General features: G+C 44.9%; 1 protein-coding gene across 3 annotated transcripts in view; it reads right to left on the bottom strand.

Annotated features, from left to right (window-relative positions):
- FN1 (fibronectin 1) overlaps positions 1–12,801 on the bottom strand; it is a 48,245-nt gene that overhangs the window by 12,795 nt on the left and 22,649 nt on the right. For 2 of the 3 annotated variants that reach the window (XM_048952431.1, XM_048952430.1), the window contains exons 20-31: positions 10,374–10,640; positions 8,852–8,946; positions 8,444–8,612; positions 8,097–8,183; positions 7,330–7,521; positions 4,782–4,964; positions 3,725–3,814; positions 3,060–3,329; positions 2,768–2,884; positions 2,177–2,341; positions 1,488–1,643; positions 598–711 (exon numbers count right to left, since the gene is read on the bottom strand). In XM_048952431.1, the coding sequence (XP_048808388.1) occupies positions 598–711; positions 1,488–1,643; positions 2,177–2,341; positions 2,768–2,884; positions 3,060–3,329; positions 3,725–3,814; positions 4,782–4,964; positions 7,330–7,521; positions 8,097–8,183; positions 8,444–8,612; positions 8,852–8,946; positions 10,374–10,640 (1,905 nt within the window). Of the gene's footprint in view, positions 1–597; positions 712–1,487; positions 1,644–2,176; positions 2,342–2,767; positions 2,885–3,059; positions 3,330–3,724; positions 3,815–4,781; positions 4,965–5,975; positions 6,249–7,329; positions 7,522–8,096; positions 8,184–8,443; positions 8,613–8,851; positions 8,947–10,373; positions 10,641–12,801 lie in introns of all 3 variants that reach the window. The other variant, XM_048952432.1, reaches the window with a different exon arrangement.

A 12,801-nucleotide genomic window follows, 5' to 3' on the forward strand; every position in this document is an offset into this window, starting at 1 on the left:
TTCTGAATTTCCTGTGCTTTCTAGTTGGCAAAGATGATGTGTTTTCCAGGAACTTTTGAGCATGAAATTGATGTGAGCTCCTTTCCCACCTCTGAGAAGTTTCAGAGAATGTCTGCTGTCTTTAGGACAGCTCTGTAACTATTTGGGGTTGAGCTGTGGTTTTGAACACGAACCTGAGCAAAGGAATAGTGGACGTGGAAATCCCTACCCCAGAGGCACAGGGATTTACACTGGAGGCAAATGCTTCCAAAACCTGCCCAGTCCCTTAACAGCAATCACCTCTGCCACCTAGCTCAACGCAAGAAATCTTTGCACATTTTTCCCACTGATTGGCTGAAGGCAAACAAAGCCCAGAAAGACTGCAGCTTTAGTGAAAGAAAATCAGAAGCGCAGCATTTTGTGGAGGTGGGGAGAAGGACTGCATGTCTGCCAGCATCTGCTATTAGATGCGTGGTACTTAACACAGGGCAGGCCACCTTGCCTCCTCCTGGGAACTGAGGACCTGCCACCTGGTTTCACCGGGGACGTGACACGGCTCAGTGAATTCAGACATCACAAGGTAACATTGGTTGTGTTACCCCCAAGTGAAATACATACTGGTGACAGCTGTCTCGACCAAGGGGAGGCTCTCTCCGTTCTGATTCTGAGCGTAGACACTGACCATATACTCAACCGTGGGCTGCAGGCCTTCAATAGTGACTTGTGTTTGATCTGGCAGGAAAGAACAGTGTTAGAACTTCTGCACCCACACAAAGCTGCAGAGCATTTCCCTCTAAGCGCTTGCAAATGAAGGGTCTGTATTGGCCATTTCGTGACTGAACATCACTAAAATGAGGTAAGTTTGATGCATCAGGTTTAACTTCTAGCAGTACAGTTCTCCAGCTGTTCAGGACAAGGTACCTGCAATTTGCTCCTGCCCAAAGGCCCCACAGCTAAAAGATTAACACTGTAGAAAAAGCAAGAGCAGAGCTGTTTTCTCTGTTTTCTGAGGTAGGACTGACCAAATGCTTCACAAGCAACCCTCAGAGCTAATCTCTGCCAATCCCATCAAACCCACTGCTTGTTTTCATGAGAGCAACCTGAGAGCTGCCTGGCCCTCTTTACATGAGGTCAAACCTGAAGCATGGACTCAGTCACACACTGTAAGTAAGTGCCCCATAATATGACCCTGAGCAGGACTTTGGATGATGTTTTGCAGGATGCTAGAAAATTCAGTAGCATTTCCTTGAAATCCAGGTGCTTCTCAGGGGTACAGAGGTTGCCAAGAACAAACCTTTGCAGCAGAGCAGCATCACAGAAGTGTAAAGCTTTCAGGGCAAAAATGTATCCTAGCTTCCCCTTTATGAGACTCAATTGAAGCCAGCAGGAAAGCAACAAAGGTTCAAGCAGGATAAGTCTGCTTTGGAGTTTATGTCCAATGCCTGATAGTAATCCCCAAGTCTTGCGTTCCTTACAGATCTGTGGAAAGAGATTTTGTGTACTCTTACCTGGAGGAACATTCTTGGTTTTTGTGGGTCCATGCCCTTTCTTGGGGACAGCTGTCACCCGATACCCTGTGACTGGGGATGATGAAGGGAGCCATCTGATGCTGATGCTGTTGTCCTGGACATCAGTAACTTGCATCTGGGATGGTGTGTCTATTTCTGGGCAAGAAAAATAGGTTTTGAGTACACTGCTACAGGAAACCTTCCATCCATGGTTACTTCCTCGCTGAACTGTGTTCTGCTTTTCCTTTTCTAGGCTGCATTTCTTAAAGCAGAAAACATGAACAGCTATAGTAGGCTAGGTCCACACCAAGAGTGAGAAGTCCTGGAGTAAGAAATCCAGGGCTTACTGGGATCGCAGAGCACCAGAAGCACCAGAGCTGAGCCAACAGGCACTCTTGATATGAGAGCCCAACTCCACAGCGAGCAGTTACATACTGCTTGCATCCCCATCTGGATTCCATTTGGTCTCCCTCCCTCAAAAGTCCAAGTCCATGGTGCCCTTTTGCATCACCTCATTATCATGCTGGGCCACCACAACACGCAGCTCTGCTGAAAATGACAAGCTTAGAACACAGCCCGTGACTTGGAAAAGAAACTGGGGTTTATTAATGCAATTTTATGGGGGTTAGCTATATTAAAGTTGTAGGGTTTTTTGGTGTGTGCTTTTTTGTTGTATAAGGAGACCTCACCTGTTTTGTAGGTGACAGTAACAGGCTTGCTGCTGGCAGGGCTGTCTCCACGACCAGTTACAGCATACACAGTGATGGTGTAGTCCACACCGGGTTTGAGGCCAGTGATGGTAGCACGAGACATGGTGCCAGGCACTGTGAACTCCTGCACAGGGCTATTTCCACCTGAAGAAGATGGGGTGGAAAGAGAAATGCAATCTTTGGATCTCTTCAAATATACATCATTATAAAAATACAGGACTATTGTATATGCATCCAAGGGAAGAGAGGATATTGATTGATTGATTTTGGGGAGTTTGGGGTCAAATTGTTTTTCAGTCCAACCCAAGGTAAAAACATGAAATGTGCATAGAGCACCACCTCTAAGATGTTCTTTTTTTTTTTTCAGAGGAAGACAAAGGTTATTTACTACCCTGTAAAAACAAACTTTATGTTTGACAATATTCTCTAGACATGATGAAAGAATCTCAGAGATAAGAATGGAATTTTTTGTCTGCTGCAGTCAAACCTGCCTTTGCTATTTGTTGTAGCTTTCCAATGGCCTCAAACTACAGCTGCTGGTCCACAACTGCCATGGCCACCTGCCCTCACCTGTTTCACCATAAGTGATCCGGTAGTATCTGACTGTCACTGCAGGAGCATCCCAAGAGATCTCGAGGCTGGTTGGGCTGGTGGGGTTGACTTCCAGGTCCCTTGGAACATCTGACACTGGAAAAACAGAGATGAGAGTTTAGATACAGCTAATGCTTTACCTCAGTACCACAGAGCCTTTACTCACGAGCACAGTTTCACCAGCTGGCAGAGAAGATCTGCTCTATCCATTAGAGGACACCAGAATCCTCATGATAACACTAAGTCAGCTGACCCATCCCTCAAGGCTTACCGGTTGTTTGCTGGCCAACCAAGGGCACGCTCTCCTCCCTGCCGTTGACGGCGATGATGCTGACCACGTATTCTGTCCCTGGGAGCAAGTTGGTGAGGGTGATGGAGTTCCGTGATGGGGGCACACGGTCCTCCTTGGGTCTGCCAACGCCGTGCTCTGGGTGATGCCGAATCTTATAGCCCGTAATGGTGGCGCGAGGAGCGATCCAGTGGACGGTGAAGGAGTTAGCGGTTATATCCGAGAAGTCAAGGCCAGTGGGGGAATCGAGCCCTAGGTGTTTCAAAGAGACGTGTTGAGATATGTCTGAACATTTGCTCTTACACAGGCAGCACACATGACCAGCAAGCTCTGTTACACTTAGCAAACAAGAGAGGCTCAGTGACAGATGCAATAGGCTCTGCCTAAGCTCACCGTCATCCACACACGATTGGTACGCTCACACCAGGGCCTACAAAGCTTTATTTATGACCAGCAGACCTGGCTCTCAGGCATTGGATGTTAGATTTCCTAGTGCTTCCCAGAATATAGATCCGCATTGCTCTTTAATGTATAGCTGATGATTTGTTAGTAAGATGAGCATGGACAAACAAGAGCAGCAAGATGAAGTGAATGGACACTTGATGGACCACACTAATTACATGTGTATCTCAGGTTTTGTCTAGTACCTGTTTTCTGGATTCCAGACAAAGGCGCACTCTCATGTTGCTCAGAAACACTGTAGACTCTCACCAGATACTCAGTACCAGGAAGCAGATCTGTGGAGTTTAAATAAAGGGATTCAGACAAACTTCTTTACTAATGGCAGTAGTCACTTAACAAACTGGTGCAATTTTAACAGTGTTTCTTAAGGGAGGTATTCAGGTTTTAACTGGTGGAAGATCTGAGCCTCCAGGATAAACTTAAATCAGCTTTTTTTGTGGCATTACAGTTACTAGAAATGTTATCTTTCTGTGGGCACTGGCTTGAAGCAATGTGTTTTCATCGGGGTCCTTCCTGGTATCTAATCACGTGCCACAGCAAAGTTCTATCTGATACAAACTGGGAGAGGGCCAAGGATTTCTAACACAGCTATTTTAACTCACACAAGGTTCCCACCTGGTCCTGTATTCTGAAAGCACGTATTGTCTTTCACTCAACAAACCTGTTTGCAGGATGGGGAAAAACTTCAAATAAAACCTAGCTTCTGCACCAGCAAAAACAAACAAACAACAACAAAACACAAAAAAGCAAACACAAACACCAAAACTAATGTCCACTTTTTGAAAACTGGCCAGGATTTTTTGTCATGTTCTGTAAAGTTCCCAAACAGTATTTATTTTTCTGACACACAGAGCCCAAGGAGCAATGACCTTTTGCACATTCTGGTCATCCCCCTGGGCCTCCCGCACTACAAGCCCTTGACATCTTTGGCAAACTAGGAGAGCAATAGGTATTTACTCTTAATACCTAACCAGGCTGTAAATCAAAGCAATTGCCTCATACTCTGATTCATGACTGTCCTTGGACTGATGGGAAAACGCTCCTGTGGTTTGGTTTTAACCTGGTTAAAGCTAGTGGCCAAAATTCACTCGCTGTAAGTTTGCATGAGGCTACTCTGACATCTGTTTAAATGAGCTGAGAATCCAGCCAGCTCTACTTGGAGCAGTTCCTTTTGCCTTCCCTTATGCCAATTCTACATATAAGGGGTCTCCTATACTTGTCTTCTGAATGTAACCTTCTTACTTGTTAAGACCACCACGTTGTCTGAGGGTGAAATTGTCAGCTCTGCAACGTCCTCCTCCTTCTTCACAGGTGAGTAGCGCACCAAGAAACTGCTCAGCACGATGGAAGTTGGTGCAGTCCATGTCACCCTCATGGTATCAGGCCCCACATTAGTGAAGCGGAGATCAGTGGGAGGAGGCACAGCTACACGGGAAAGAACAAATAGATCTCAATCTTCTACAGTACGTAAAAGCTGATCGAGACAAGGAAACCAGAGAAAGAATCTCATGCATAACAAACTACTGTGTCAGACCCATGCAAACGGACTTCTAAACTACAGTTGGTTCCACTACAGTTAAGAGGAAAGTATGCCTGTACTGCTGTCAGGCTCCTTTAGCCTCCTGGCATTTCCCAATACTTTCAATATACCTCGTGGGACTAATTTGAAAACAAGATAGCAAGTTTCAGTAACGTGCTTCTTGCAGCTGGATTTCATATTACAGACGTAGAGCCAAGAAAGGTTTAAAGTTGCCATACAGCAGCTTACAGATGGAAAAATCATCTCATCTAGAATTCATACATGCACACGTAGGAGAGAAGAGGGTATACCACTAATTTCTTACAACTCTACTTCTACTTGCGTTGAGGGATTTACAGCCTCAGGATTTTCCAACACAATAGGATTTCATGCAAGAACCAGTTTCCAGCTCGCCTTCTGCCCATGCACTACAGAGACCCTCGACGGTGTGACATGGCTGTCAATGGCATGTGCTCAGGGAGCGGTGTTTCACCTGCATCCTTTTGGGGCATTGTGGAAAGAGTGAGGCTGCCACTGAAACGGGCTGCTGAAGCTCCAATAGGCTAGAGATAAAGTGGAGGGTGCCTGTTGAACTGCTCCATGCTTTGGCACTTCTATTTTGGGGAAGCGCAGCTTAGAAGTCTGGTGAATATGAATCTCTCAGTTCCACCTGCATGCCAGAAATCTGAATAGCAGAACCTGACTGAGCCTGGCAAGCCTTCAAATCAGAAAGCTGACCGGTGCATATCCATCCCAGCAGCCGTTTAGAAAAAGGAATGAGCTGGGTCTGCTTGCCTTTTGCCTTTCCCTCAGCGTGCAGCTCGACTCCTCTTTGGACAAAGCCCCACAGTCCCCACAGCTACTGACAGCATGACACACCGTCCGTGCCACGAAACACAGAAATGATCAACATTCACCCGTTTGCTGTGTCAGAGTGGTAGGGGCGCTCTCTCCGCCATTAATGAGTGTGATTACACTGATGTCGTAATCAATGCCCGGCTCCAGGCCTGTCACTGTGTAGTATCCTACTGAGGAGTCCACAAAGTCTTCAAAAATAGGGACACTTTCTCCTGCCGCAACTACTGTGATGCGGTACCCAATAATGGTGGAGGCATTTAACGGGGTCCACCTCAGGCCGATGCTCGAGTCAGTTATGTCAACAAAGCTTAGGTCAGTGAGTTGGGGCACCTCTAATGAGTTAAAGAGCAAACAGGAAGGGCGAAGACACACGGAGGCAAAAGAAAGACAAGGGAGAAAAAAGCAGTGTTCATCACAATTAACATCGACAGAAATGTAGAAGCAATTGTGGTGATATGAAAAGTTTCTCTTGGGTGGAGAAGCAGAATTTTGGGGATAAGGTATTTTTTGCTCTTTATATTGTACTTCCACACAGTCTTCAGCTGCCTCTCTGAGCAGACAGAAGCTGGAACCTGGACCCAGATCCACCAGGACAGTGCATTGCAGACATACTATTTCCAAAAAGGCCTGGAACAGGCTGGGCACTTAACTTCCACCAAGTTTACTTCAAACAATGAAGAGACAAAGAACCATCCTTCGAATGAATTGAAACATAGAACATACCCTTTTTTTTTCCCAAGTTAAAACAGGATAATAAAGTCTATTAAAACATAAAACAAGCTCCTCTGAAATATTACTGATTGACAGATTTTTTGCCTCGTTCAAATGTTAAGTCTGACTTTTGTCATTGGGATCATAAAGGCATCAACCCATCTGAAGGGACTATATTGGCCTATGCCATAACAGTGGTTACATTCTATTTTAACGTTCTGAAAAAAGAACAACTTATTTTACAGGATAGGTGCCAAAAAAAGCCAATTTTCTGTAAAATCATCGTTAATCTGCACAGAATACATGTACCATATCACCTTTAAAGAGTGCTGAAAGCCAGAGACATACATTCTTAGCTCTTTCTTGCACCAGAAGATGGCAAAGGGCTTAAGCCATCACTGCTTTCATTATGCAGTATTGCAGTATTAGTTCACTTCAAGATTGCAAACAGTACTTCAGTGAAGAACAGACATCTTAAAGCAGCGTTGTAAGAGCAAGCAAACACAGCAGCTGGCATCACTGCAGGGCTGAACAGAAACAAAAACACACAAACAGAGCCCTCACAAACAAAAACGAAACGAGACCACCTAGGGAGATGGGCATTAAACTTCTCCTACTGCCCTATGCCATGATATTAGCTGGGAGTCCTACAGTGTAGAGCTCTGTGGCTCAACTCCGAGTGGCTAACAATGCCTTCATTACCTTGAGTGACTGTTTTGGAGATGGGGATGCTCTCCTGGTCATCTTTGACTGCGTAAACGCTGACATTGTACTCCACACCAGGGTTTAGGTTCTCAAAGGTGCAGGAGGTCTGATCTGCACCTACTACTTCCTCCAAGGTAGAGCCCTGCTGCCCATCTGTAGGAGCAGTGGTCACTCGGTAGCCGCTGATGCCTGAAATACAGATATCCAGCATTATTTCAGGTCCCTCTGAGACCTTCCCGAGCTGAAAATCTCACGACACATCAAGAAGAGATGCATCTGAGAGTTTTCAAAAGCCTTTCAACCCTTATTTTGTGGAAAACAACTGCACAGCTCCCATCAGCTTCTGTGGGAAAAGAATTCATCTTGAACACTTTCAGAAATCCCATGCACATTCTCAGTGACATGAGCTCATTCTCCACTGTCAGAAGTATTTTTTTAGGTCTAGTTTGCTTTCCTGTTTTCACACCAGTTGAGGTATTCGACCAAATCCTTCAAATCCCTTAAACAGCTGAAGTATTTAAATGTTTTTATACTCCCAAATACCATTTTATATAGAACACAAGTCATGAATATAGGTCCTATAGCAACCTATACTTAACTGTGAATTATATCTTTGAATATAACCAGATTTTTTTCCCCCCAAAATGTCTTGGTACCAAGCCTCCCATGAACATCTCCTCAGTGAACTGCAAGGCACCATAGGATAAGTGTTACCATCCTGGTACAACAGAGGTTTCAAGATCAGCATGAGGTCATACAGTTACCTGGAGTTGTGCTTCTATCCCAGGAGACTATCAGGATTCCAGTATCAGGATTGGGCTCCAGGCGCAGGTTGGTTGGTGGAGACAGTGCTGTAAGCATTCAGATCAATGAGTTATTTCTGGCTTTGAGAATCATGCTAGCTCCCTCAGCATCCCTTCTTCCCAGATTCTATTCTCATTCTTCACAACTAGCTAAGACTTCTGAAGTTGTGACCCTATAAGCTAGCTCTACAGTCTCCTGTGCATCAAAAAAACCCACAAGAGACTTCCTGAAGACAGATATTCATCTGAGGAGTGCAGAAGAAGCAAGTGGAAGAAGAAATAGCTGCAGAAAAGCAAGCGTGTCTTACGTGTGGTCACTCTCCTGATGATTGGGGTCTCTCTCTCCTGGCCGTCCATCAGGACTGTGAGGCTGTAGGTATACTCCACACCAGGGGTCAGGCCAGATATCACAATGCTGCCAGAATCAGAGATGACCTCACGGGGAGCCTCTCCACCTTGGCTTGGGCGCACACCAAGCTGCAGGGAAGAAGCAAAGCTTTCTTTTCAGTCTTAAGCACTCCTATCCCATGGAGTTACCATCATTTTGTCTTGGCACCCAGCATGGGTCCGTATCCTCCATCCCAACCACTAATCCTGTCACTTGTTTTAGATACCCAGAGCTCAAGCTGAGTTGCTTTGTACCCCTAGCCGTAATCAGTCCTCCCAGTCATAATGAAGAAAGAGGAAAAGGAACATGGCACTTTGGTTTCTCCTACCTTGAAACCAATTCTTGGGGCAGGTGTCCAGGTGATGACGATTGAAGTCTCAGTCACTTCTGTGTTAAAAGGAGGAACGGAGCCAACAGGCTGATCTGTGAAGAGAATTAAGAGATGAAATCTAGCTGCTGCAGTGATGAATAGTTAGAAAACCTGACCTATGGCAGTCCAAATAGCTATATCTATCTAATAAGATGCTGAACTGCATTATTTGGAAAAGCCAGTGGTTTGGGAGGGATCTGGGAGATGACCTCTGTAAGTCCTCCTTCTGTCCATCCAACCCCAGTTTAGTGAATACTGGTTGGCATGATATCTGAAGTGTTCTTCAGAAAGCAGGTTTCTTCCCTTTAGCCACCATACATCGTTCACTCAGCACCACACTACACTCTTGTCTGCCCTCCAGCTGTCCCAGCAAGGACCTTCTCATCCCTCACCAACATCTTCAGTCCTTTTCAAGTAATAGGAAGCACAAAGCCAATTAGAGGATTCTGTGGTCTCATCAATATCTGTCAGGAGCTTCACACAGAAGCCAAAGCTTCGCCCACCTCAGAGTCAGTCTAAATAACTCCAATGAGTTTAATCTGAACTGACCTCATTAATAACAAAGAGACTTGGTTTATTCACCCATGGTCTGAAACTGGAATGGTTTCATTCACATCAGCTAGGACTCAAAGGGAGCGTTCATCTAAGAAAGACGATGTAATTGAGAAATATTTATAGATAAAACTGTCTGTCAGCAAAAAAACACACTGCCAAGGTCAACAGTGTTGCTGTGGTGATAAGTTTAAACCCTTGTCTTAACTTCACGTTGTTATAAAAGAAACCACATTCCCTTTTGAAAAGAGGATGTGGTTCTGGGCTTGGATGACTGAATTTTGTTAGTCTGTACGACTACTTTTTCATTATTTAAAAATAAATCTACTTGTTCATTCTAGAAGCACATGTGAGTTCCTATACAACTGCCTCAACATCCAACATTTGCTGAGTTTTTTTTCCATGCAAGCAGCACAAGCATAAGAGACTGCAATGAAATAACTATGTATCAACAGCATGAACTCTTTATGTTATGTCAGTTATGTAACTGCTCTTGAGCTGCCTTAGACAGCACCGTTGTCTTGAGAAATGATTGCCTTCAGCTTCACACAAATCACATATTAATTATTCCTTGCCCATTCTAAGGGAGCATTTTGCTTTCCTTGATTAGCCATGCCAAACCCAAACAACTGGAAGGAGCACCTAAAATTACACTCCTTTGTCATTCAGTTAACTGAGGTACCAATAGTAAGTTTTCGCTTGTGCTGGAATATGTTTTACTGGAAGCTTTTTGATGCCAATAACTCTCTTACTGCCAAATAGTTCAGTGAGAAGAACAGGGAATACTTCCCAAGCAGTTCTGCTGGAATGCTACTTCAAAAGGGTTCCTCTGTAAACCAATTCACAACAGCCACTTCCAGCACAAGGCTTCAGATCTGAAGAAGGGCCAGGGCATTAGTGAAGAGGAATATGTGCCCGTTATACTTACACGTCGTGAAGACTCCAGTCTCTCTGGCACTCTGCAAGTCTTCTTTAACTGCCACGAGGTACACCGTGTACTCAGTGCCAGGCTGCAGGTTCCTGAGGAGGTACTTAGTGGCAGAAGGGCCCACGTTGTATGTCCGTGGCTGACCTCCCCTCGTGGGACCTGCAGTCAGTCTGTATCCTGAGATGATGGCACGGGGCCGCGTCCACAACACCAGCACGGAATGCTCTGTGGTGTTGATGAACCTCAGGTTGGTGGGGGCATCGAGCTCTGGGGAGGAAAAAGCACAACATGCATCAGTTTTCCAGCTTTCCCCTACTTCACCCCAAAGCACATTCATCACCTTGCGTTGAGGCATGGCTGTAAAGTGAAGCTGTTGAGCCTATAATTCTCACTTGGGGTGTGTGTTAGCAGCAAGGAAGAGAGAAGGAGGGAGCTGGAAGTAGAACTGACAACTATATCCATGCTTCGATACCAGCCAGTAATCTGCACCTATTCTGCTCCTGGCTGCCCTGATTTGGGCTGCTGCCATTCATGCCATCCCACGGGGGAAATCAGGCTCATAGCTGAGGCGAGACAGATGAACCCAGCAGCTCTCAGGAATTTCCATAGTTTCTCACGAATGCTGAGCATTTTTTAAACAAATCAGTTCAATTTAGAAACACCAGCATTAGCACAGAAACCTAACTTCAACTCTTTTTGGGTTTTTTTTTGGTTCAAAAAGATTTATGTTTTCAAATCTTTGCCCAGTCCTACTCCCTGCCCTGCTCAAAAGCCCTTCCCAAAACTAAGCAGCACCCCTGCCTTGTCATTTTGATGATAAAATAATCAAGTCAGCAACTTTCTGGAGAAAACCAGTTCCTAGCTCTCCTTAAAACTAATCATGCTGTGGAACTGACCACACAACAATTTTAAGCATGCTCATCACTCCCATGGGGCTTGTGCAATAGCTCTTATCAGGCTTCCTCCACTATTTTATCACTACCTCTGGGAAGCTGCTGAGACTGCTAACCCAGAGAACTACATAAACAAGCTTGAAGTGCCATAGCTTCTTAAGCACTGCATGAGAGTCCCCAGTGAGTGGCAAAGATGTCCCTACCTCGGGCTGAGCAGCTCTTGGGACAGAATGAGACCCAGGGGAGGAATCATACTTAAGCAATTCATTGGCTTAGCAGGCAATGTGGCAAAGAGTTATGGGGAGCTAGGCAGCAAGCTTCCACACTTTTCCTAGTCCCAGGTTGAAACTGAGGCCAATAAAGAGAGGCTCCATCAGTGCTCTTTTTTTTGATGGCAGAAGCTTCCCACCCCCACCAGTCCTTAAGTAGACAACATTTTTGTGATAAAATTGATGTTTTCCCCACCTTCCTGTTGATTCAGTGAAAAGCAGTTTTTGCCTTTTTGTTTCTCTACCTGCTTATTTTCTCTTTTTTTTCTCTTTTTCTTGAAAAGGGAGAGAAAAGGAAGCCAGGACTCCCTTCTTCCAAAGATGGGGAAAATATTTCAAATGGAGAAAGAATGAGTGTGACCCTCTCTAGACCCACCTCCAACCAACAGGTGAAGATTCAGCCTTATCTTAGTATCTAGACATGTGTTCTGTCCCATCTGACAGGGATTGTATCTTTATCCATTTGTCATCTACACTCAGTTTCTTCCTGCAGACTTTAATTTGCCAGCTCTGTTAGGCTTCTATCATTTCCTCTCCCCATATTGAAGTAAAAAGCCACACACACACTTGAGTTTGTTTGCAGGCTGCTCTTTGCCAGAAGGCCAAGAAAAGAATCACATTTATACTGTGGGAAGAGACTTTTGCTGCAGGGTTTTCCTTGGGAACTCCCAATGTTTCCCAGGACTCGTGATTACAGGATGCAATTTACATGAATACTTTCTGAAATGTGGTTTAGGCAAAACAGTTAAGTGGATGATCGTGGCCTATGGAAAAGGATTCCACACGTGTTACTAGCCCTGTGCTGTCTGAATCTCATGTCTACGCTCTGATGTACACCTCTAACAGAGGCTCTACACCTAACCAAGGCTCCTGAGAGCAACGACAAAAAGTTCACAGATCTAAATGGGAACTGAGCTCTTCTTGTTCTACAATGTTTAGATGTTGTGCTGAGGGTTAGTGAGAAATATTGGTGGCAGATGGACTGTTGGACTGGATGATCTTGGAGGTCTTTACCAGTCCTAGTGATTCTATGATTCCATGTGCTTACAAGAGAGCTCGGACTCCTAAGTTGTATCCTTGCTTTTGAAAGACTTGTTTTAAAGAGGAGAGAAGCTGTTCCCACCATCTGTGTGACACTACAGTCACATACCTACATCAAAGGACAAACATAAGGATTCTATTCTCCCTGCATAGCCAAGGGAGATGGTAAAAGGGAGAGGCACCGTTCATGGTTCCTAACTTCATGAATGTAAGTAAATAATATTT

The sequence above is a fragment of the Lagopus muta genome, chromosome 8, assembly GCF_023343835.1.
Source record: "Lagopus muta isolate bLagMut1 chromosome 8, bLagMut1 primary, whole genome shotgun sequence".
NCBI lineage: Eukaryota > Metazoa > Chordata > Aves > Galliformes > Phasianidae > Lagopus > Lagopus muta.